General features: G+C 49.6%; 1 protein-coding gene across 1 annotated transcript; it reads right to left on the bottom strand.

Annotated features, from left to right (window-relative positions):
- Window positions 1–848: 848 nt before the first annotated feature.
- On the bottom strand, window positions 849–23,864 carry C1H8orf74 (chromosome 1 C8orf74 homolog). The gene is made up of 4 exons (XM_090031590.1): window positions 23,817–23,864; window positions 21,351–21,543; window positions 6,273–6,673; window positions 849–1,064 (listed from the first exon to the last, which is right to left on the bottom strand). The coding sequence occupies exons 1-4, from the start codon at window positions 23,862–23,864 to the stop codon at window positions 849–851; spliced, it is 858 nt and encodes a 285-aa protein (XP_089887716.1).
- Between the last annotated feature and the right edge of the window lie 338 nt (window positions 23,865–24,202).

Here is a 24,202-nt window from a genome sequence, read left to right as displayed (position 1 = left end):
AATACATCAGTTTATTGAACGTCTATCCCAGATCTTCTCCCAATTCAAACTAACTCAGTCCCCCAGCATCCCAGGATGCTTTGCACCTCCCCTGCAAACCCCACTCGCAGAGCCTTGGCCCAAGCTGCCTGCTCCAGCTGAGCGGGGAGGCGTGTTCTAGCGCTCCCCGGCTTCTGGCCTGGGCCGCTGCAGGCCTGTGGCTGCATTTTCAGAATCAAAAATGAATGTCTGTTCACTCACGTATCAGTTCAGTCTACGCAGCTTAGACTAACCTGTGATGATTGAATTGATTCAGCCTTGGGCTTTTTGACTGTCTGTGCTTAGCCACAGGGTCTCACCCCAAGACAGCAGGTTCCTGAGGCTCCCAGTGGTAGCACGGGCTGATGGAGAAATGAGCAGCTAATCCCCCAGCCGTGGGAACCAATGTGAGAGAGAGGCCTGCTATTTATAATAGGGATCTCCACCTAGGGCTGTCTCAGGAGTGAAGAGAGCAAATTCTTGCACACTGCTCTGCCCTTCCACAATACTGCCTTGCACACTGCCCTTCCACAATACCGAATACAGCGCTAGGCCAAATTCAGTGGGCCAGCACTGAACGTACCCTACATCTTTTAGCAGAGCCAAGCTGTTGATAGTGAGTGTCTCCTGTCTCCCGTGTTAATAACTCGTCAGTGACATTGGTTTGTTCCTAGCGAATTTAATCGTTCCAACCAGGGCAATATGAACAAATGCGCTGGCATCAACCATGCCCAAAGAGTTCATGAACGAAAGGGAAGCGCAGACCACAGTCACTGTGCACCGGCAGTCAGGAGGTTATGCTGAGGTCTGTCCAGAAGGGCGGTGGCTCGTCATTTCTTCTTTCTCTGCACCTGGGCTTTGGTCGACTTCGCTCGGTCTTCGGAGGAGGGAGGCGGGGGGTGGGTGGCAGGCGGGTTTAAGGAGAGGGTCTTCTTTTGGAGTCTCAGATCCAGGATCTCAAAGGTGGTCTGGATCTCAGCCCGCAGGATCTCATGGACAGCGTCAATCCGGGTCCTGAGTGCTTCTCTCACCATGCTGTCTAATACCTAAAAGGAAGTGGAAGAGCAGGAGGGCAGGAGCTATGTTCAGCCCCAGCTCTACTATCAACCAGCCGTTCCCTTTAGCCTGCCAGGGGTTCAACCCAGCCCCCCTGCTGTAAACAGACTCATTAATGGTGTCCCCCATCTCTCAACTCTTCTGGGCTCCTCGGAGATGTGGGATCTGCAGGTGGGAAGGGTGCAGGCCTAGGTGAGTCTGCAAGGACACCTCTCTGAAAGGAGCTCCCTACTTTTAACCCAGTAGAGATTCTCTACCTAAGCCATTGACTCCTCTGGGGGCAGGTTATTTCTGGATGCTCGAAGACCCCTGGGTGTATGCATGGAGCTGCAGCACGGGAGGCCAGGAAGCCGTATGGTGATAGTGGGTTGGACGGCTTGAGAGAGCTTGTCTTCTCTGCCGTCCAACCCACTGCCACCATACGGCTTCCTGGATCTCCTGAGGTCAACCCAGATCCCTGAGGTCAACCCAGATCCCAGTGGGTTCATGGGCTCCAGGGCTCAGATCCTGTTTCAGGCCTTGTGTGTGAGACTGACCCAAAGCAGAGACCCCACTGTCATTAAAGCGCCCGTTCGACCTTCCCAGTCACTTTTCCTGGCTGTTTGCCTGAGTTCAAAAGGTGATTGAGGATGGCGTTAGCCGCATTACTTGAACTCCAACGGTGCGGTGACACGCGCACGTTATCGCGCACACATTAATTCCGCTAGACATGTGGGCTGATCATCAAAGTGCCTCACTGGAGTTTAATTAAATTTCCAAAACAATTTGCTCCTGGGCTGGGAACCTGTAATGCAAGTTGAGGCAGAGTTTGGGCTCTCCACCCCTGAGATTTATAAACTTTTCATGGCTGGTTACAAAATGAGACTGGAGATGGCAGCCCAACAGGTACCCTACCAAGAAAGGGCCTGATCCTGCAGTTTTTGCACACTCAGACCTCCCAGGGTCTCCGATGGGAGGTCTGTGCTTACTGTAGGATCTTGCACTGTCGTATCCGACCATGATGCAGGCAGACCAGGACCAGATGAAGAGCAGAAGGGGTCCAGGAGCAGGGTGAGGGGGGTGCAGGCACGCTCCCTTTGGCGGTCTGAGCTTGCTGCCCGGTCAGCGCAGCTCCTGCCAGAGCTCCTCAGATGCAGTGAGCTCCACGAGCTCGCTGGTTTGACTGGTGTGAGCTCTGACCACTGCTCTCACGTGGCCGCAGAGCCCAGGAGGTGAGTGCTGTTGCGGCTGCTCGTCCCCTCTTTCCCCCTGCCAGGGAATTCAGTGGAGGAGAGGAGAAAGGAGGAGGTGATGCTCAGCCCCTGGGCTCCAGAGCTGTGAAAAAAGCAGTGGCTCTGCCAGAGTTCACACTTGATCGGCTGGTGAGCAGGAGCCCACGCTGACCGGGCAGTGAGCTCGAAGCAGGGTGCGACCGTGCCACCACACCTCCCTGGCTTCGTCTGGGAAGGGGTGAGCCATCGGGTTGCGTTCTTAAAGCAAGACTGTCATGGAAGTCAATCCTTATCGCTGCCTACCAATTAGGTAAAAAAAAAAGAATAATGATTTCAGAAATCGTAATGCAGCAACACAGTACAAGGGCAGTGGACGGACTCTGCCAGTCGCCTGTCCTGGTCCACTATCCCAGCTCAGCCAAGGGTGACTGTGCAGCATCCATGGGGTAAAGTTATTTCCTGGGAATGGAGCATTTTAGCAATCTGGGGTGTTGGCAGCAACACCAGCAAAGGGGATTGACTGCTTAAATACAGCAGGCCAACCCTGCAGCCCCTACTTGAGCACCACTCCCCTTGAGGAAACCCCATAGACTTTGGTCCTTTTCATCTACCGTGATGCTCTCCCTCCTGCTAATACTCAGGACACTGCTGTAGGGAGCTGCAGGCAGCTGCCACGACATGCAGCGTGTGAGAGGGGAAGCCCATGTTGGGAAGGCAAAGATGCTGAGAAACCAGATCTCCATTGCTTTCCTGTGTGGATCCAATTTGCTCCACAGTGCGCAGGGAGAAGATCCGCGTGGGTAAGGAGGAGTAGGAACCGGGACAGTGGTATCATGATTTGTGGCCTCAACGTCATGACTATGTGAAGATGCATTTGGGATTTCTTTGCCTGCATGCTTTATTTGAATGAAAATTCAAACTAGATTAACCAGAGCATGTCTGGGGTAGCTTGGTGGGTACTCTGAGGCTCTGGCCTTCCTGAAACCTACCCCCAACCTATGAGACACCTCTGCTAAATTTACCTTCTTCCTGTGTTACACTCCTCCTCCTCCCCACCCCCAGGCACTCCCTTGGGCTCTGCATTACATCACAAGACTTGTTTTTACTGCTCAAATGAAATTAAAAAAACCCAACCTGTCTTTTGCTGCAGGGTAAATACCACGTGCCAACTCACCTAAGGTTAAAACACCATGACAATAAGAAAGGCACTTGAGTTCTGCCATTAGGTCAAGTCGCTGAGATCAGTGCCAGGCTGGGGTATTACAGCGTCCGCCGTGAGTTCACTTCATAGCAAATCTCAAGAGCATGGTCTCTACTTGTGCATCAGAATAGCTCATCTGTATTATTTACCCAAGGTAAATAACCTCAGGTTTTCAGCTGTACAGACCAGCTCTAAAAGGCCATGCTCAACTTTGCCTTGGCCACAGCCCCAGATTTTAAGCCCTTCTCCCCCACCTTATCAGCTGCCTATACACATGCTCACAGGTGGGGGCGTTTTAATTAGAGTGGTTCCTGGACACCCATTCCAATTAAAACAGCTCCTGGCATGTGTATTAAGCCTCTGTGCATTTCAAAATGGCCGTGGCATGCTTTACTTAAAGATCATTCAGTGAGGCTTAGATAAAGTGCCCCCACGGCCATTTTGAAACATGCTGGGGCTTCATACATGCGATGGTGAAGCAACACTGGGGCTAATTAGAAGTAGCAACGCTGGGACGTTCGAATTAGAAGTAAATATTTTGCTCAAGGAAAAATAACAACAGGTCAATAATGTGACCTGTGCCCTTATCACCCAGTGGTGAGGCCCTCTAATAGCATCCCCCGCAGCAGTTACTCCCCAAAAGCTAGCTGCCCTGAATCCCAGTGTAATCGCTTCTCAGCCTCTTGAAAGCTCAGATCGAGCAAAAACATTTATTGGTGTAAAAAGCTGATATAAATTATATCAGTATTACATCAGTATGGACATGTTACATATCCAAGCCACAGGCTTGTCTCCATGCTACCCTAATGTGTTGCCTGTCGGAGCTGGCAACTGAGCAAGCTCTATCGGGGCTGCAAGAGGTGCATACCTGTTGCTAAGCTTCGGCAGGGCAGGGGCCTTGGTGCGGCGGGCCTTAGGGCCCTTGACGACCTTGGTCCATGCCCCTGACTGGACAGAGCGGGAGGTCCTGGAGTCCTCCCTTGTCCTGGAGGGAGACCGTGGTCTACCCTCCTGCTCAAGGTGGAGAGGGGCCTGGCAGTAGGAGTCTGTTGCCTGCTCGCAGTCCCTGATGGCGTGCAGTCTCTGGACTGTGGCCTGGAGCTCCTCCAGCTGGCGTGCCAGAGACCCCAAAAGGGAGCAGACCCCACAAGGGGAGGTAGCCATGCTCCCGGGCCCCAGAGCCTGAAGAAGGTCTTTGGTGACTAAGTGATGATATTGTGGCATCATGAGCAGGTTGCCCTTAGAATTAAAGCTCTCTGGAGCAGAGACTGTTTGCTCTGTGTGTGTACAGCCCCTAGCACAGTGGGTCCCAGACCATGAGTGGGGCTCCTAGATGCTGCCACAGTACAAAGTCATGAAATAATAATAATAACAACTGCAACAAAAATGGCAACAACAACGATGATGATACCAATAGTAATAATAATTGTTCCCAGGCAGTGGTAGGGAGCATGCTCGCTGGCATAAATGTAGGTGGAGCTTATTCTCTCAGCTGCTTGATCAATCAATTTTCTCCTGTGGTACAGACAGGCACCCAGAGGGACTTGCCTGTTCTCTACAGACCCTGTAAGAATATAAGAACTGCCACTTTACTGGGTCAGACAAGTATCTGCTGTCACACGGCAGCAGAAAGGGGATGCTGAAGGGGACAGTGAACAGGGTATGACCAGGGTTTTCCCCTGGTTTCTCTCCGACTTGCAGCCTCCAGCAGTTCAGGTCTAGGAAGTTCTGATTCAGAGGCTGTCCCCCTAACTCCTAGGCTCAGTAACTACTGATGCCCCTTTCCTCCAAGAACGTGTCCAATCCCTTTTTGAATCTGCCTAAACTCTCAGCATTCACCACATCTGTTGGCAACAAGTTTCACACTTCAATGACACACTGCATGAAAAGAGAACATCTTTTTGTTAGTTTAAAAATGACTACTAGTTCTCTTTTGTGACCCCTAGTTCTTACATCGTGAGAGACAGTGGGTGCATATACATGTACATTAGCGTGCTGTAGTTACGGCGGGTTTAGTGCTTGATTAACCGACTTGATTAACTTGCACTACTGTGCAATAGTGCCGGCGCACAGGTTTTTAGTGATGCTTACTGTGCAGTAAGCATCCCCGGAGTCGTGGATTTGCTCCCTGGAGTCGTGGATTTGCTCCCTGGAGCCCCAGATTTGCTCCCTAGAGTCATGGGAGCAAATCACTTGTGACCATCCATCAATCCAAAACAGCACTGGCCTTTGAACAGCACTGCATGGGAATGCAAAGAAGAAATGCGTGGCCAGGAAAACGAAAACCTCTCATTCCCAGTCCTCATTATGTTCCTGCCCCTGCTGCAGCAGATTGCTCAAGGCTGCGAGCAGGCTTATAAGTCACCTGCATACCCATGTGACCTAGCCTCCACCCCTCTTCTTACTCTTTCCTCTCTCTCTCTCCTCTCCTTTTTTCCTTTTTTCTCCTTTTCTTTTTCCTCCTCCCTGTTTCTTTCCTACTTCTTTTCTCTCTTCTCCCCCCGCCCCGCTCAATGCAGTCATCTTCACCCACAAAGGATGAACAAAACAGTGTGTAGTAGCCTAAAACTACTACACAGCTGTAGCATATTAGCATGGGTTTTGCCCAGCACACTTCTGTGCAGTGTTATTAGGCTCCTGCATGATTAGTGCCTTGTGTAGACGCCCGCAGTAAATAATAAATCCCTATTTACTTTCTCATCAGCATTTAGCATTTTGCAAACTCTTCTCATGCCCCCCTCAAGTGTCTCTTTTCTAAATTGAGTAGGCCTGCCCCACACACTTACCTTTCTGTCCAGGGCCCCTGCCTGTGCATCCACTCTGTCATATACCCTTTGCAGCATGCACTCCTTCTCCAAGTGCAGCCTCTCTTGGAGAAGCAGCATGTTGGTCCGTTTTTGGGCCTCTGCGGCAGAGAGGGCAGCCAGCTGCTGCTGGTGTTTTGCTGCTTCCACTTCAGTGCCTGCCATCAGCGGGAGAGGCTGCGGGGGCGCGCAGACTTCCAGATGGGCCAAATGCTGTCTGAGGTCCCTCTCCTGACACAGCACAAATTGGTAGAGGTGGTAGTGCCTGATGAAGGTGTTGCAGAAGTAATCGCACACACTGCAGGCTTTAAAGGGGCTCAGCTTTGGCTCGCACACCGTGAGTTTGTCCTGCAGGAGTTGGAGGGCCTCTGAGATGCATAAACCTGAATCAAAATGAAAATAGTGTCTGAGGGGATGGACACACAATGAGATTAAGGTGACACAATCTACCCCAGATCCTATTCCGTACGAAGGGGCAGACACACAACCAGCTCCCTGACCTTACACTTAACCTCATGTAAGACAACTTACCCTAGGTTAAAACAGCATACCCACTTCACTTTTACTGTGCAGTAAACTCAATTTCCCACGTAATAGATGTGTTGTGTACCTGTACCATAAGCCACTAGGAGGTTCACATTGCAGTCAGTCTGCCATTTGGATACTGTGCTGTTGAAATGATGCGCTGATTAGCAGCAACAAATATTTGTTATGTGCGTGAAATACATTGGCATCATGCTCCTTGCTTCGTGCTATTTACATTTAAGCCTGTCTTGCAAAGAAAACGGGAAATTGCTGCTTCTTCAGGCCTGCTGTTTCCAAAGTTGTGTTAGATCAACAAGCCTGCATTGTATAGCCCACAGCAAACATGATTTAAGGATTATTTGTTGTAAAACAAGAAGGCCATGTTTCCTCCAGGAGGCTTGCAGCCAATTAGGCTGACAACTGTCCAAGCAGATGAATGAATGTCCTACAAGGTTAACTCCACTCTTGGATTTCACATTGCAATGATAGGGATGTGGATTTGAGTCCTTTGCTTGTGGGTTGGGGACTTCTTTGCGACAGATATCACTGAGGCTGTTTCTGATCCTGTGGATCCCTCACAGCTCATGTTGAAGTGTGTTTGGCAGCCCACTGTGGCTAGGGATGGAAGTTACACGCAAACCGGTTTAAGTGATCAGAAACTGGTCTAAACCTGTAACAGAATAGAAATCCAGTGCACATAAACCAGTTTCAAAACGACCTGCTTGAATGTAGTATCAGACTTAACTGATTTGGGTCAAACCAGTTTATGAAACTTCTGCCTCGGTTTCGTTTCCTGGCTCAAGTTAAATCAGAGACCTCCAGCATCCCAGCATGCTTTGCAGCCCTGGGCTAGACTGTGCTGTCTGCTCCAGAGATAAGGGTTGGCTCCGCCCCTCTGCTCCCTAGCTGAGGCAGTGAGGACTGGCTGCCTAACGGGTGGTGGGGTGAAAGCCCACGTGGGGATTCAGTCCAGTCTGCAGGGGAGGCTTCCTACCCCCAGGCAAACCGCGGCTTGGGTCTGGGGCCAGGGAAGTGTGTTAAACATCCTCTTGCTTCCAATCAAACTTACTGCTGGTTGCAACTGTGGACTACAAATCCCAGAGGCCTTGGAAGCAGGAAGAGGAAGTGATGAGCAACCCTGCAGAGTCCTGTTGCTGTGATTCTGGACTGCAAATCCCAGAGACCTCAGGGGCCTCAGGAAGAGGAAATGAACACACAGCCAGAGAGCTGTGCCCTAATACCACCCCCTTCCCAGCTCCTGGCCTGAGCCACTGCAGGCCTGTGGCTACATTTCCTGAATCAAAGGTAAATGTCTGTTCTCTTCTGTTTCAATTTAATCCGTGCATCTTAGACTAGCCTGCAGAGTCTGAAACGATTAAGCCTTGGGCTTTTTCACTGTCTGTACCTAGCTTGTATGACAGACCTTGAGCCTTATTTCACATCTCTATGGATTCCATCCCTGGTGAGCTTTTTTCTTGTGCCCATTTGGGCTCTGTTCTAAGTGGCAGTCTATCAGGCAACTACAATTCCCTTGGAAGGTTTAGGATTTGTATCTCCCTCTACTGAAATCCAAGGCAAAATTCCCACTGACTTCAGCCAGAGCGGAATATAGACCACGATAGATTTTTTCCTACGGTTGAGTTATGATAATGAGTCAGGCTGGAGAGTAATGGCTTTGCTATCCCTTGGGAGGCTATTCAAGGAAGTTGGATAAAGCTACAAAAATGTCAGTAGTGAATCCTGTCATAGGTGATTCTTCTCCGGGTCAACTCAAATCAGATGCTTTACTGAAGCAAGGCAGAAGCACACGTAATATGTTGAGTGCTACACAAAGGCATCCTTGGTCACTGGTTTAAAAAAAACAGTCCATGATACAGGCTTGGGATATTCCCCAAAGGGGGAAAGGCCCCTGTGACTATATAGCCCAGCCGATGGGTGGAGGGTTGAGTGGTAACCCATGCTGAACACATCCTTGTTGTCTTTCTCTTGTAGCTTATCAATTTCATAAACCTTGAGGAGGAAACTCGTTGACCACATGACTCTTCACTGAGCACTAAGCTGTCTGACGGTGGTCTTATGCTGCCCAGGCAATGAAGATATATGCTTCTTGGCCTTTTGGCTCAGGCCAAGTGTACTTCCAGAGGATCATGACTGTACACAGGCAACGCGAGTGTACAACCCAACACACATTAAAAAGAGGGAGAATTTGCTCTCCCCCTTAGTCCTCAAAGATTATTTTTGTGGGCCTGAAGTGAATTAATCACAAAGAGGGGAACATATGAAGAGGCAAAGTGATACAGAAATGAATATGAAACCAAAAATGGAATCAACCCAACCTTCATGACCCCCTACCTTGGGCGTCTTTAAGAGAAGGCTAGACATGCACCTGGCTGGGGTCGCCTGACCCCAGTGCTCTTTCCTGCCCAGGGCAGGGGGTCGGACTCGATGATCTGCTCAGGTCCTTCCTGACCCTAACATCTCTGAATTTATGAAATTCTGGGTTGGATATTGCTATAGATATGAAGATAAGAGTCCACCTGGTTTAAAATTTTCCAGTGACTCCCCCCCGCACACACACACACAAAGACTTTATCCCCAGAACTAAAAATTTCAATAAAATTATAGTTTTAGTGAAAATAATACCATTTGTGACAATTTTTGAACCAACATTTTGTTTCATTTTGGTGGGAAAACCTACTTGCTCCCCCCCAAAAGTCAGAAAGCAAAAAATGTGTGGGAGAGAATGAGCAATTTATCCTTACCAAAATAAAACTTTTCCAAGCTCTTCCAAAATGAAAAAAAATTCAATGTTAGAATGAAAAAAAATTTCCCAGAAAATGTAATATAAAATAAAAAATTCTGATGTCTTTTGAAAATGTCCATGATGCCCACTCATTTGTATTTGCCTTCCAATTACATCTAGCTATGAGTTTCTATCATATAACACGTGGGAGATAGTTAGCTGGGTTCATCTGAAGGTAGGGAGAAGGTAGACATAAAAAGGTGCTCTCATTTCTAGAGTCCATTTCTTTTCACTATGTGAAGAATTGGTTCCATAAAAACACAAGACCTCAATCTGTCAGGATAGTTGACCTTCCGGCCCTCAGAAGTCACATTAAAAAAACAGACTTAACTTTAAAGGTAATACCCTGTGACGATTCCATGTGGATCTTAGTAACGTGTGATGACAAATATTTTTTTGCCAATTTTATACCAGCATTGTGCAGTCCTGCAACACTGGCTTGAGACTCAATAAGCCTGGTTTCAGTTTCTGGCTCTGCCCTAGTCCAGTTGTATGACCCCTGGGAAGTCACAAATTCTTTGGGCTTCCTAAAACGGAGGTGCTTTCCCACCAAGTGCCATGAAGAAAAACACAAATAATAACGTCAGCTAAGTGCTCAGCTACTATTGTGAGAAAAGCCCAGCCTGGGAGTATCTCCCTATTTGGATGGTGCTTTAGCAATAGAATATGCTCAAACTTGTAGTGCTCTAATTGGGCTCTCATTTTATGGGGATTCCCAAACAATCCTTCTCTCAGTTTTTCAGCACAAAAATCTTGTGGGCCCAAAGGACTGCATGCGTGCCAGCAGATTCCCTGCCTCAAGTGCTGTCAGGCATCCAAGCCATTTAGTGGAAACCTTTTTGGAAATTTCCACCTTCTCTTTGTTTTGAAGTATGTGACCCAGAACAATTTTCTTGTCTTTTCTGTTATCAATTTTTGCCCCTCCCCGCAATGTAAAATAAAGTGATAAATCATGCCGCTAAAAATATTTTAGAAATGTTGTATTTAATAAAGGCAGACAAGGCTCTTTGGATGAATCTGATATCTTTTATTAGACCAACTTAAATAGTTGGAAAAAATTTTTAGCAAACTTTCAGGTTTCAAAGACTTTCTTTCTTGAAAATGATGTTTCATTTGCCAAAAAATTTTGAATGTGCATTATATGAAAAAGTAGGCCAGCATTTCAGGCATATGTGTTATAAAAAATAAAAAGACATCAAGCAAGGCACAATATTTTTAACAAAAAGGAAAGAAAACAGCAACGCCCATTTTTTGTTGGGGGGGGGGAAATATTTTTCCCCCCCAAAAAGAGCTTGAGTTTATTACGAAAAATTGTTTACTTAGAAAAAAAATGAAGTAAAGAGCCCGTGAAGTTTCTGACTGGCTCTATACCTGACTATAACATATCAGACGTTTAACTGGGCAACGCTGACTTTGCATTGATATTTCATGTGGGGGGCAGAGTTATGCCTACAAAACTGGAGGCTATTTCTGGAGGGTAAATGGGAAAAACATATCTTACCCTTACCATCTGTGCCGGGTGAAGTGAAGACAAAAAATGAACAGCCTGGAAGTCTAGTTATGGCTTGAGCAGGGGACTTTCAGACAGGGCTCTGGGATTAGGTTTCTACCTCCATCACTAGTAGACTGCATGCCTTTTGGCAAAGCACTTACCCTCTCTCTGAGCTTGTGTTAAGCTCTTTGCAATACAGGCTGATAATTCCTACCTTGGGTGCTGTGAAGCTGAATTATGCGGCCCTAATGACATTCTCTGAGATGTAGAGAAGCTAGCTGAATGCATGGCAATAGCATCCGTATCGATCGCTGCTGGTTCTGAACTAAAACTCGGAAGGTTGACCCCAGGGAGATAAAGACACCGGGTTGAAGAGATCTGGTTAATAAGCTCCATAATCCTAGCTGATTCTGGCAATTGATGGGTGAGATTGTAGCCAAACCCTTCAGGAAACTCAGGTGAGGCAGCAAAGCATGGGCTGATACAGAGATTAAAGGCCCCATTTCCCCTTGGTCTTAACATGGGAAATCACCGAGGATGTGGACCACAAAGGTATTTAGGTGCCTGACCACCACTGAGGACCACCAAGGTATTTAGCTGCCTGACCACCACTGAGTCTATGGAAGTCCATGAGAATTAGGCATGTCCAAGGATATGGGTCTGTGTGTTGCCTCTTGACAGAGACAATTTTGGCATGGCCTCTGGCTCCTTGCAAATGCAGGTTTTCCACAGAGGAATTGAGGCACAAAGAAAATGTGCTCCTTTGAAAAGATGGCCCTAAGGAAACTGCATAAAACTCCCGAGCCTTTGTTATATTGTTTAGGTACAAGAAGGAAAACACTGAGTGAAAAATAACACACACAAAACACAGCAGCACTTTGCATGCATTTTACTCTGGGACAAGCAGGAAGGGGGTGAAACATGTATTGTTGTTGATTCAGTCGGCACCTGTCAGCCGCGGCAGGGCAGTGCCCCGGTGCTATGTTGCTGGTAAGCAGCGCTTGCTCCTGCCAGGTGTTGCTACAAACAGGCATCAAAAGCAATTCAAGGTCACAGCTGAGCTTGGGGCCATATGGTGACAGGCCTTCTATACCTATATAACCAGAGGGAAGCCCTACTCTGAAGTGCTCAAAATGTAAATAGGCACCACACAGCATGAGTGCGAGAAAGGAAGGAGTGGAGTTGTTTCCGTTTTACAGGCGGACAGCTGGATGCCACCTCATTTACGGAGCCCAGGCTCCGTAAATATATATATAAATATATAATGTATGTATAAATAGATAAATATAATGTAAGCTCACTTTTTGTTACCGGAGCAGTATAAAGGAGAGTGAAGCTTATCTCCCAAAGCCACATACTGGGCACGTCTACATCAGACACTTTACTGCGTGTTAGCCTAATAACACTGCGCAGTCGCATGGCGGTTAAAAACCGTGCTCATAGCCCACAGTGCAATGTTATTAGGCTAATGTGCAGTAAGCATCACAAAATATGCATGCATTGGTGCTATTGCACAGTAGCTCTAGTTACCGCACATTTAGTTAGTACTCTATTAAGCAAGTACTAAACTAAATGCACAGATCTAAGGCGCATTAATGAACATGTAGACGTGCCTGAAATGTACTGACCCTCATCAGGGCCTGAACTACAAGATCAGCTGTCCCCTCAGCATGACTGCGACCATGATTGATTGCTACTGCAGCAATCAGGAACCCTGGTCCTGGATCAGAGCCCTGTTGCACCCGGTGCTGTACAGATGCAGAACAGCACCAGACCCGGACTCCTGGTGGCCCTGAGCAAACCTTTTGTATCGGGCCCCCCTTCGCCAGAGATAATGATAATAATAATTGGACAACAGGAAAACATTACCATTTCCGGGCCCCCTTTCTGCCTGGGCCCCAGGTGGCCGCCCAGTTCGCCCATGCCGGTGTCCAGGTCTGATGCAGAATTAAACACCCCAAAACATTTACAATCTGAACCGTGGCTGACATATCAGTGTGCCAGGTCTGCTTTGGATCTCAGGTTGCATCTCTACCAAGGTTACTCTATTATCTTCAGCGGAGCTGCCTCCTTGCAACTGGAGCCCCAGCTCAGAATCAGGCCCATCAACAGCAGCAGGAGGAGCGGTTTTGGAGTTTGCCCTGACACCCCGAGTGCAAAGGGCTCTCGGTCACTCCCATGCCAATACAGAGTAGCTCTGCTGGAAGCCAGCGGTGGTTACTCTGGATTTATCCCCGCGCAGCTGAGAATGGAGTCTGGTCCTTATGATTTCCACATTGAGACCTGCAGGAAAGAAGCAGGGGAAGGAGAGGCCAAAGTTTAACTGCTGAGGAAACCTATATTTAGTGGCAGTAATTAGCAGGCCCGAGATGCTAAAGGAAAAGGAGAGCTGTAACGGAAAGAGGCCGACTGCCTGGCGCGGCCTGGAGGGCGGCCACCGCTACTACTGATGTGTGGCCTGCTCGTGCACTAGTGGCATCATTCACCTGTGATGGGCACTGATGCCTCTCTGCAGAGGATCTGGGCTTTTCCTGCTAGACATGCAGAGGCGCGGAGGGGATGGAGCACAGCGCAAATGCCCGCAGTCCACCCTATGCTTTGCCTGAGTTGTTCTTCATACTTGAATTAATTGTGTTGCACTATATGGCACTTTACCTGGGATCTCTTGAGCATCTGTTAACCTTTCGCGGAAGCTGCCCGGGTCCCCTGGCTGTAACCTGTGGCAGGTTTGGGTGCTACGTCTTGTTAGTAGTAAGAGATTTGATGGCGGATGTGAATAGGACGGTTTGGACAGGACCGATCCTGCTTCCGGCACGACCTCTGGAGGTCGCTTCCCGCGCCACTTCTCTGTGATGAACTCAGCCCTCTTGAGGTTGTGGATATTGCTCCTTGCCGTTGTGGGTGACGGCTTGAAGTGGGAATCAGGGGATTCGTCTGGGCTTTTTTTCAGTGAAAAAAGGTGACTAGACCTGATAGCCCAAGACGGGGCTCCTACCGCAAGTAGTGTAGCGGGGTGGGGGTGATCAAGGCAGCAGCCCTGGGCACTGCTTTTGTGGACAGGTGCAATTCTAGCCACTGCTGCCATCAGCCCTGCTGCAGCCGGTGCTGCCCGGCTACACCTCGGCCTCCTGGCCTGTATTTCTAAACACCAGCTGATGCTGACTGCAGTCTGCCTCTTCCAAGAAGGAGCCTGGTCTTTGGTCTGTCCAGCCTTCCCGGTGGCTGCTCCATATGCCCCCACTGCACATGAGCAGGGGAAAGGCATACGGCAATTCTGCTGCGGGATTAAAGGGGCAGAGCCTTACCCCGTGTCAGCCATAGTCACTGTGTGCATGCGCTTTTATCCTTGCTGCAGGGTAGGAGCATCTGCATGGTCAGGTCTCATGGACCAGCTGAGCTATGAGCCCTCTTTTACCCTCAGATAAATTATTCGTGTGTCCAGACACTGAGGGTCTGGCACCAAGGGCCTGGTCCCAGCGTCGCTCGTCCTGGTGTAAGGCTGGAATAAGTGCATTGAAATCAATGGAGTTACCTAGGTGGAGACCAGCAGTGAGGCTAGCATCAGCCCCGTGGGGTTTTGCGCTAGCCCTATCCATCCAGCTCGGCACGGCGTCGTAGAGGGAGCCGCAGCGCCGTGTCCGAAGGAGCGCGGAGGCTGTGCGGCAGCTCTGGTTTCCGTAGGCGCTTTCCCAAGCAGTGAAGTCAGTCCACGTTTTTCCAGGGGATTCGAGTGAAAGCCTGCATGCAATTCCTCCGGCTTCGAGGGATTCCTGTGTAACAGGGCTGTGTGTCTTGCATCTGCCCCACCTTTTCATACGCAGCAACGCCAATTTATGTGTCATGTAGCTGCACCCCAAGGGAGCATCTTTCTACCCACTTGGAGCAGGCATCAGTGACTGCCCAAAGGAGCACGATTGCGAAGTCCAGTTGCTACCCGGAGAGCAGGTAGCATGCTGTTGGCACACTTGGTAATAATCAGTAGGAAAGTTAAAACTTGCTCAGCTACCTTGGAAGGCAGATGCCTTGACTATCTAATAAAGTGGTCTTATATTTATCAGGCGCTCACAAAATCCTAGTTGGCAAAAGCCACCTTTATTAATGCCAATTTTTCTCACTCCAAAATGGGTTTTTGTTTGTTTTTGCGGCAAAGATTTTTTTTTTCTTCTGGAGATTAACTCCTGTTGCGCGCTGGCTTCCTTCCCAAGCTTTCAATCTATCATTAGCTTCCCCCATCCATTATTCAGCGGGGTTGACTGTAAACGAAGCAGCATCGATCTTTCCCCTTCGAATTGGCAGGGAAAGCGGAGAGCAGCTTGCTACTTTGTTATACTGCGCCGCGTCCCTTCCTATCCTGGCCGGCTGCAAAGGGAAATGCAACTTGCTTGTGACGTTAAATGAAGCCTTAATCTAATTGTTAGGAAGCAGTGGGTGTTCTGAATAGAGCCTGTTTCATAATGCATGCTCAAAAACAGAGGTTATGGTCCCAGGGGAAAAGGTAGCAAAGTCAGTGGGTTTGGGGGAACGAGCAGATTGCAGCGAGGTCTAGGGACTGTGGGCAGGTACAGACATTACACTTTTTCCAGTTTAGGTGGTCAGAAACCGGCCTAAACCTATAACAGAACAGAAGTTAAGACACATAAGTCTGGTAGCAAAATTGCGAGATACACCCGGATGGATGTAGTTAGTATCAGACTTATTTGGTTTCAATGAAACCAGCCTATCGAATGTCTGTCCCAGATCCCAGCATCGGCTGCTCATGGGCGTACCCTTACCCCACGGGGCTAAGACACACAACGTGGTACAACGGAGCTGCCTGGGGATGGACTTGCCCAGGAGAGCGGACACACAGAAAACTTTCACTAGTTTACAGTATCTCCTTGCTTTCTCAGAGTTAACTACTCAGGCAAGGAGTGACTTATGCCAGGCCGTGTCACGTGTCTGCAGTGCTTTTACACTGGGGTAAATTTACACTGTGGGCTTGCACCCACGGTACCCTACAGTAACTTTGTCACCTTTTCCTGAATGGTACGTTATCGGGATTTAACTTTCGGTTCCTGTAGGGTAAGAGCATGCAGGCAGGCAGGTGCTACAGAGCATGGATGGCAAGTCCTCTCCATTCACTGAAAACTTTTCATTTATCCTGACACTGAGTGATATTAAAATTCACAGATTCACAGGAAGTTTAGGGCTGGAAGGGACCTCATGAGATCGTCGGGTTCAGCCCCCCTGTTCCGGGCAGGAAAGACTGCCGGGTCAAAAAACCCCCGCAAGGTGTGCATCCAGTCTCCTTTTGAAGATCTCCAGGGCAGGTGCCTGCACCACTGCATGTGGGAGTCTATTCCAGAGTCTGGTCACACGAACAGTGAAAAAATTTTTCCTTATAAAATAAAATGGTAAGATTGCTGGGGTAGGGATCCTGGTTTATAACTGTGACTCCTAGGCACTAGCATGACTTAAAAATAATAATAAAACTGCAGGAAGCTCCAAAAAAGAACCGTGCATATGTAAATCCCCTGGGATCCCTTGGTACGAGCAGGGTATAAGCAGTGCATAAGCCTGAAGCCAGTCTCTCGGACAGGGGTAAAATTTCCCCGCTCAGTGAATGCTTCTACTGGGTCGCCCTTCACCTCGTGCTGTCCTCAGAGCCAGAGTCTTCATTGCCTTCACAGCTTTCGTCCGCCCCGGCTGAGCTCCAGAGTAAATGTGCAATGCAAACAAGTTGCCTACAGCAGTAATGGCCAGGCCTTTGCAACTGGCATTAGGCAAACACGATCCGCCCTAGACTGTGAACAGGCTTTATGTGATCTAAGGAAACAGCTAGTATGCTGTCCTTGTCCCTGTCCTCACAGACTTCCCCACTGCACGCATCTACACGTGCGATTAGCACATAGCCATAAACTCCACCACAGTTCATACCGTAGTATATTGCTCCCGGGCACGTGTTTGCACGTGCGCCCAGGACCACAGCACATTATGCTGGGGTGGCACAGCCCCAGCTGTCAGGGAGATCAGGCAGTCAGCCTGCCAGCCGGGGCTGCTCTGATGTGAGCCCTGGCTCAACCCAGCTGCGGAGGGGCTGGGTGCTGCACGAGGATGCTAACCAACTGGCACCCCACATGCTGTAGCACCCTCATGCCCCTGTCACCCCGATCGCTGTCTGCATGTGTTACAATGAAGCAAATAACTTCACCATAGGATAATGTTTGTGTCGGGCAGTACTATTCTGCATTGGAGTGAATTAGTTTACTGCAGCCTAATAGTGCCACATGTGTAGACAGTGATGCTTTACTGTGGAGCTAATTAGACAGCTCCACAGTAAAACACACGTGTAGATGCCCCCACTGAAGGCCAGATCCAGGCAGGCCCAGTGCACCCTGAGCTTCTAGTTACTCTGGTACAGTGCTTCTCAACCTTTTCTGACTCGAGGCACCCCTTAACAGGCTCAACGCACCATTTGGAAAATGCCATTTTTTAGTCTTCACTTGTTTTGTTTTTTTTATTACAGAAAAATAATTGAGCAAAGAACTCAGGAAGCCCACAAGGGGCCATGATGTTTTTTAACACTCGCTATTTCTATTTGAAATCTCTGGGTTTGTTGTGTGAATCATGTTTGCGCATCTAATTGTGCTAACATGGCATGGCCCTCCGGGGCACTCTTGAAAGGATCTCAAGGCGTCCCAGGGTGCCACAACGCCTGGTTGAGAATCGCTGGCCATACAGCCAGCAGCACCCGCTGTAGCATGAATTACACCCACAGAGAGCGATTTAGCCTTGTTCAGTACGAACGTGAAAAGCAGATCTGGTCTCATATCGAACAACCAAAGCCAGGAGGGAATGTGATGTTTGCATTGTTGTTGCTGCTGCGGGCGTGGGGATGGGCAGGTGGTTGTGTCCCTACCCACACATGAACTACAAAACCCAGTTATCTCTCTCTGACCATAACCTGGGTGGACTCCGACCAGCTTGTATGGCGAGGAGAAAGACTGAATAACCGGGACACCAGATGATCCCTGGTATGGCCCTTGATGCAAAGATGTTCCCTCTCCGTTCCCTAACCCGGGCCATTTCCTGTTGGACCTTGGATGGTTGGGTGCCACATCGTAGCACTGTGACTTTGCCACCTCCCTGTCTCTTCCTCTGCTGCATCTTCCTCTTCTCTCCAAGGGCACCAAGGAAGAGAGGATTTGGGATGCCTGTTTGTGTCTTGGCCCATCTCAGGCCCAATGCCCCTCTCACACACACAGGTATGAATCGAAAGCAACACGCTGAAGCTAAGGGAGTAGTAGGACTGAGATAACATCTATGTGAGAGGCCCACTACAGCTTTGAGAATAGGACATGGGGGGGAGTTAGTCATCCTTTGTATGGGAGAGCCTAGGATAGGGATCCTACTGGACCAGTGGCAACACTCAACATTTCTCATAGATCCCCACGCTAGGAGCTGGGGAGGCCTTGTGCAACCTGTTTAAGGTGGCTTCACAAACCCTTAGTAGTCCTGCGGACCACCATTTGGGAGCCCCTGGCCCGGAAGAAGCCCAGAAGCTAGAGCAGTGGTTTTCAACCTTTTTTAGACAGAAGGCACCCCTCATTAGACACAAAGCACCGCTTGGGAAATGCCAGCTGTGAATTTTCACTCTTTCTTGACTACAGAAAAATAATGGAGCAATCCTTCTGTTGCAAAAAACTCAGAAAGACCAAGGCAGGACTGGCTGTTTCTAACATTATGAATTCTTGTTTGAAATTGCTGGATTTATCTTGTGAATTATGCCTGCACCCCTAAGAGAGCTAACATCACGCAGCACCCTTGAGAGGCTCTCAAGGGCCCCCTGGATGCCACAAGGCCCTGGCTGAGAATCAGGGAGCAGGAGGTTCAGACCTGGGACTCTGGATCCGTAAAAATCATTCTCAGAAAGATCAAATCCAAAGACTCAAGCTTTGCAGCCCCTTTCTATTTAAACTTGTGCTGTGTAAACACACAACACACCCAGTGGTGTGAACCAGCTGTATCATCTCGTGAGCAAACAAGGCCACTATTAGCTCTAATTTATTTCTTGGCAGCAGACGGGGACGTAAGTACACAACCCACTCGATGATGCTTTCAAGGTCACCGGAATAATGCATGTGTTGAGAGGCGATATCTGCATCTCGGGGTTGGAAAATCTCTGCCCGAGGCGTGCATGTTGAAACCTAGGCAAGCAAGGGAGGGGGCCTGTTCCTGCCCAGTGCTGAGCACCATTTGCAGAGTGCCAACTGCTCACACCTGAGCGTGTGTCCTAGTGCTGTGCTGAGGCTCTCCCTGCTCCCCAGCTGCCGGCTTTGTCTGGATGCAGGTCTCTGGTCAACCTGAGGGGCAGGGCAAGGTGCCAGAAGCAGCAGGCAAGCCATGAAAGCCTGGTCCAAACATCCCAGGCAGCATTCGGTGGGGTGATGCAGAGTTGAGGGGGTGCTGGATCAGGCCCTTGTATGGATCTCACACTTTCTGAAGCTACTTTGCTCCTTTTAGTTGCATCAGCGTGACCCTGATGATCCTCAGCAGGGTACACCATTGTAAAAATGGGCTATTAACAAACTAACCTTCCATCAGGGAATTGATATAATCCTCCTCATTATAGGAGTCAGCATGTCTGTGCTGGTGGAAAGTGCTGGTGACTTGGTCGAGGTCACTAGGGTTTTTTGACCCCTCAGTTCCCTCTTGGTTCGACACTGATAGATGGATCTGGGGTCAGAGTCTGATTTCCGCACCCCAGGCATGAGAGTGCAGCAATTCCAATGCGCTCAGAGGCTTTCCTTGGGATTTCCATCAGTGTAAGGGAGAATGTGGTCCAAGATCAGTCAACCAGCCCAACGATTCGGGGTAATACACTAGGATTTGCACAAATCCAGAGTCATATGCAATGGGTAAGTACTCAGCCACCATTCTGGGTTGTCAGGCAGCAAACCTGAGCTTGCCTCCTTGCTCTTGATGCCAACTAGGCGCATCCAAAAGAGTGCACCTGACTCCTGAAGTTTTATTCTCCCAGCTCAGTCAAGGTGTACCTTCAAGAGAAGGGCAGAGAAAACGCTTCAAGGAGGTCCTCAAGGCCAGCTTGAAAAATGCAACATCAACATCTCAGCTTGTGGGAGACTATAGCCCAGGACTGCCCCAAATGGAGGAAGAGTCTGCTGCAAGGATCTCAGTGCTTTGAAACAACAACAGGAGACAGAAAAGTGAGAGTTGCGAAAACCACGTGTCGCAAATCGAACCAAGAGCACCTGCCGTGCACGGAAACAGGTGCCTGAGCAGCAAGTGAGTCTGTCGATCCTGCAGAGGCCTCGTCAGCCACCTTCAGACCCACAGATAAGACAGTTATGGAAGACAGCCATCCTCAACTGCAAGGGATTGCCAATGATGATGAGAGGCAGCAGGCGTTGATAAAAGGGTATGGACTGCAGACCAGGATGCACACGGTACCATATGAGATAGCTTCATCCTCTAGTAGAAGCAATAACTTGCCAACATCCCCGCTGACCATTCAATAGAGGGAGCTGTGACACACATTAATGTAGGCCACATGTCCTGAACCTCCAGAGGGTCTTTCACGAGCAGGTGGTAATGTGTCCCTATAATGGCGTGCAAGCGCTTGCATCAAGCCATGGCAGGTGCACGCTTGCATGTGGCATGTGCACACGTGGCAGCTGAAAGCAGTAATATTTGTCTGCTTCTGGCCTGTTGGGTGGAGAAGCTCAGGAGCATTTCTACAGAGATTTCAGAGCGGCGGATGGAAGGGACTGGATAAGTGCTGGGGTTGCAGTTACGAGTTACAAGTCACAGGGCGAAGGCGTGATTTCAGGCCCCGTAAACCTGAAATATATGTATATCTGCACAACCCAATCAGACTCGTTTGGCAGGGTGGCACTCCCAGGCATGTCAGACCAGGACAAGGCAGGGCACATCTCTCTGAGGCCCCGGTAACCACTGCTCTGAAAAAGCACTGCAGGAGCAGGGTTAGGACAACAGGTTTGATTCTGGTCTCTTGACATCAGTGAACTTGTACTCCTTCACTTGGCGTAGCACGGTCGCGGCAGAGTTGCATGGGCATAGCTGATCCCCTAGCTACTAACTAACCCCCAAACATTCAGGCTGCGACTTCCCTTCTCTCTGTTTTACACTGGCATAAAAGCATTGCCTTCCACTTCCCCGACGTGGACCCACATGGGACCAGCCCAGAACGCCACGGCTCTATCCTAGCGTCGGCACATACCTTGCGTGTCCGTCAGGAGCTCTTCTGTGAGCTTCCCCACCTCAGCAACCGCGGGCCAGGGCAGGCCTTTCTCTGCGGCGAACACCAGGCTGTCGTGAAGAGCATCCAGCTCGATGCTCCGCCGGAGATCCCGCGCCTCGTCAAACACTTCCCAGCCCAGCAGCAATCTCAGATGCTGGCGCCCCTTTTCTCTCTGGTGTTGAGAAATGAAAGACGAGCCGTGTTAGCCTCGCAGGAGGCGGGAGAGCTCCCTTGACATCGAAGCAGTGCAAGGCCAGCAGAGAATCGGCCCCAATAAGGGTATCAACGTGCAGGATCCTTGGGCCAGATTCTGGTCTGACCTGGCACAGTTCAGTCATGTGGCTTCTGATTTATCCTGCGAGAGAGGAATCAGGTCCTTGGACCTTCCTTTGGGGTCTGTCTCACCCGGTGTCAAGCTTGCGGCCTGGACCCGATGCTCTCGTGAGGTCCCTTCCGGCCCTAACGTCTATGAAATCTATGAAAATGCCTACGCAATGCTGCTTCGTAGTGAGCAAATGGCTCTGAGACTGGGACCAGGAGAGAGACTGTGGCTTCGTTCCTCAGTGGAGGTAGACCACGACCCACCCTCAGGCCCTTCGCTTGGCTTACCCAGATCTCCCGGTCTGGTGCAGACTGCAGTCCCTGCCCCGAGGGTACTTGTTCCCTGCCGTGAGGGAAGTTGCAGGGGGCTTAGTACAGGCACCTGTGGGTTCATTTTGGGTGGGTTCCACATTGCTCCTTGCTCAGCACTGCACCCGAAGGGGCTGAATGTCAACGGGCTGGATAATTGCCCTCACCCCATCATCAAAGGAGACCTCTATCTCCCTAAGAAGAGGTAACAAGGGGCAGGGTCCTTAAGTAATCCCCGAGAGGGCAATGGTCTACTAGGGAGGTGACCGCTGCAGCCCAAAAGCTGGTTTCCCTCAGCATAACATGTGTGGCTTCTTGCAATTAGGCAGATCTTTGCAGTCATCTTCCTGCAGGATCTGCTTCAGCTCCATCAGAGTGAAGTCCACGAGCCCTGATCAGGGTATCGAGCCACTGGTGGGCACGGGGGGCAGGATCTGAGCGCTCCCTTTGGTTTCTCCTCAGCCCTACCTCCTGCCAATGGGTGTTAGATTGGGGGAGTGTGCACGCAGTGGGTGTCAACCAATTTCTCAAGGTTGAAATGCACCATTGCGTTGTTCGACGTGGAAACTTTTCACTCCTTTTCTCACCTGCTCAGATCTGGGGTCTTGGGAGGAACAAATGGTGGGTACTTAGTAGAGATGGAGTCAGGTATGACCAAGACATGAGTGGTCAGCAGAGGTCCTAGTTTTCTCTCATAAAAAAACCAAACAAACCCAATTTTCAGGTTAAAAAAAGTAACCCCAAATCCACATTTTTCCATGATCAAAATGAAACACCCCTATATCTATCTATCAATCTATCTATCGATCTATCTAGCCTATTGCTCCTCATCCTGTCATCTCCCCCACTGAGCACAGTCCAGCTCCATCCTCTTTGCAACCCCCTGCAGGGACAAGAAGGCTGCTATCAATCTAGATATCTATCTAGATCGATAGATAGATGTATCTATATATATATATATATATATAGAGAGAGAGAGAGAGATAGGTATAGATACCTAGATATAGAGGTGTTTCATTTTATATATGTCAGATGCTTTCAATGCACCCTTGCTGCTAGGATCTTCCTTGTGAGAAATTTATACAATGAAGGGCCAAGTATCTTCAACCATTGCCTACAATAATTACCTAAGTTTATGCTCTTACCTCCTTGCTAGATGGAAACAAAAGTGCTTATTGCACTGAAGACTATGCTCATGTGGCTTAGCCTCCACTTACCATAGGGTGAGAGCAGGCATAAGGCAGTTACTGTGGAACAGTTCAGGCCCTGGCTCCTTCTACCCACATGCCCATTATTCATATATATGTATGTATTAGTGGTGCTTCGTTTTAATAATGGAAAAAAGTGAATTTTGGGTTAATTTTTGAACTTGAAAATTGGGTTGCTCATTTTTTTTTTTTGTCGGAGAAAACCAGGATCCCTGGTGGTCAGGCCTAGTGGTTCACACTAAGCCCAGAGTCAGGGGGGTTACCAAGATAAAAGCAGCTGAGGTCAAAGCCAGGTATCAGCCCAGTTTCCAGGGTGTCAAGTTGAGGGTCAAGACGAGGTCCGGCCAGGACAAGCAGTTGATGAGGGCCAGGAGGTCCGAGACGGGAATCCTGATGGAGGGCAGGCAGCGTGAGAGGCACGGCACGCAGTTTTAGGACCCGGGAACCTATACCATGATTCTGGGGTTGGTAGCCACTGCAGCGGTAGGGCAGCAGTGCACACCCTCGAGGTGGAAAGTAAAAAGTAAGGGAGGGGGGAGGGTTTCCTTGGCGCTTACCCTGCTAGTGAATAGGGCAAGGTCTGACCCACCAGCAGGCCCATCTTTACCTGAAGCTGGACCACTGCCCTCACCCCGTCTGCTGACAAGCTGGCCATCCTCCTCCGAACAGGGAACCGCGGCCGAGGCGTTGTGTGGTCACAGGCGGGCGGCGTTCCGCGGGAGCCGGCGTTCTAGCACCCCCGCCCGTGACCCGCTCCCTGGGCCCCGGGGCTGCGCCGGGCCGCGGACACGGCTTCTGAGCCGGAGACGCTTCGGGCGCGTCGGGGTCCGAAGCGGCACGTCCGCGTCGAAGCGCTGGCCTTGTTCAGCTTCCCGAAGCACTTTGGCGATCCAGCCATAGGGTATAATGGGGAAACAAAGCATAGCTATAACTTTGTTGTTTTTTTGTCTGAGTTGGATGAAATTTTCAGGGCTGGTAGGCTCTGCAGAGCCA

This window comes from Crocodylus siamensis, chromosome 1, assembly GCF_052110815.1.
Source record: "Crocodylus siamensis isolate JL-2025a chromosome 1, ASM5211081v1, whole genome shotgun sequence".
In the NCBI taxonomy this organism is placed as follows: Eukaryota; Metazoa; Chordata; order Crocodylia; family Crocodylidae; genus Crocodylus; species Crocodylus siamensis.
The sequence above is the reverse complement of the archived record's forward strand: the minus strand, read 5'-3'. Positions and strand labels throughout refer to the sequence as shown.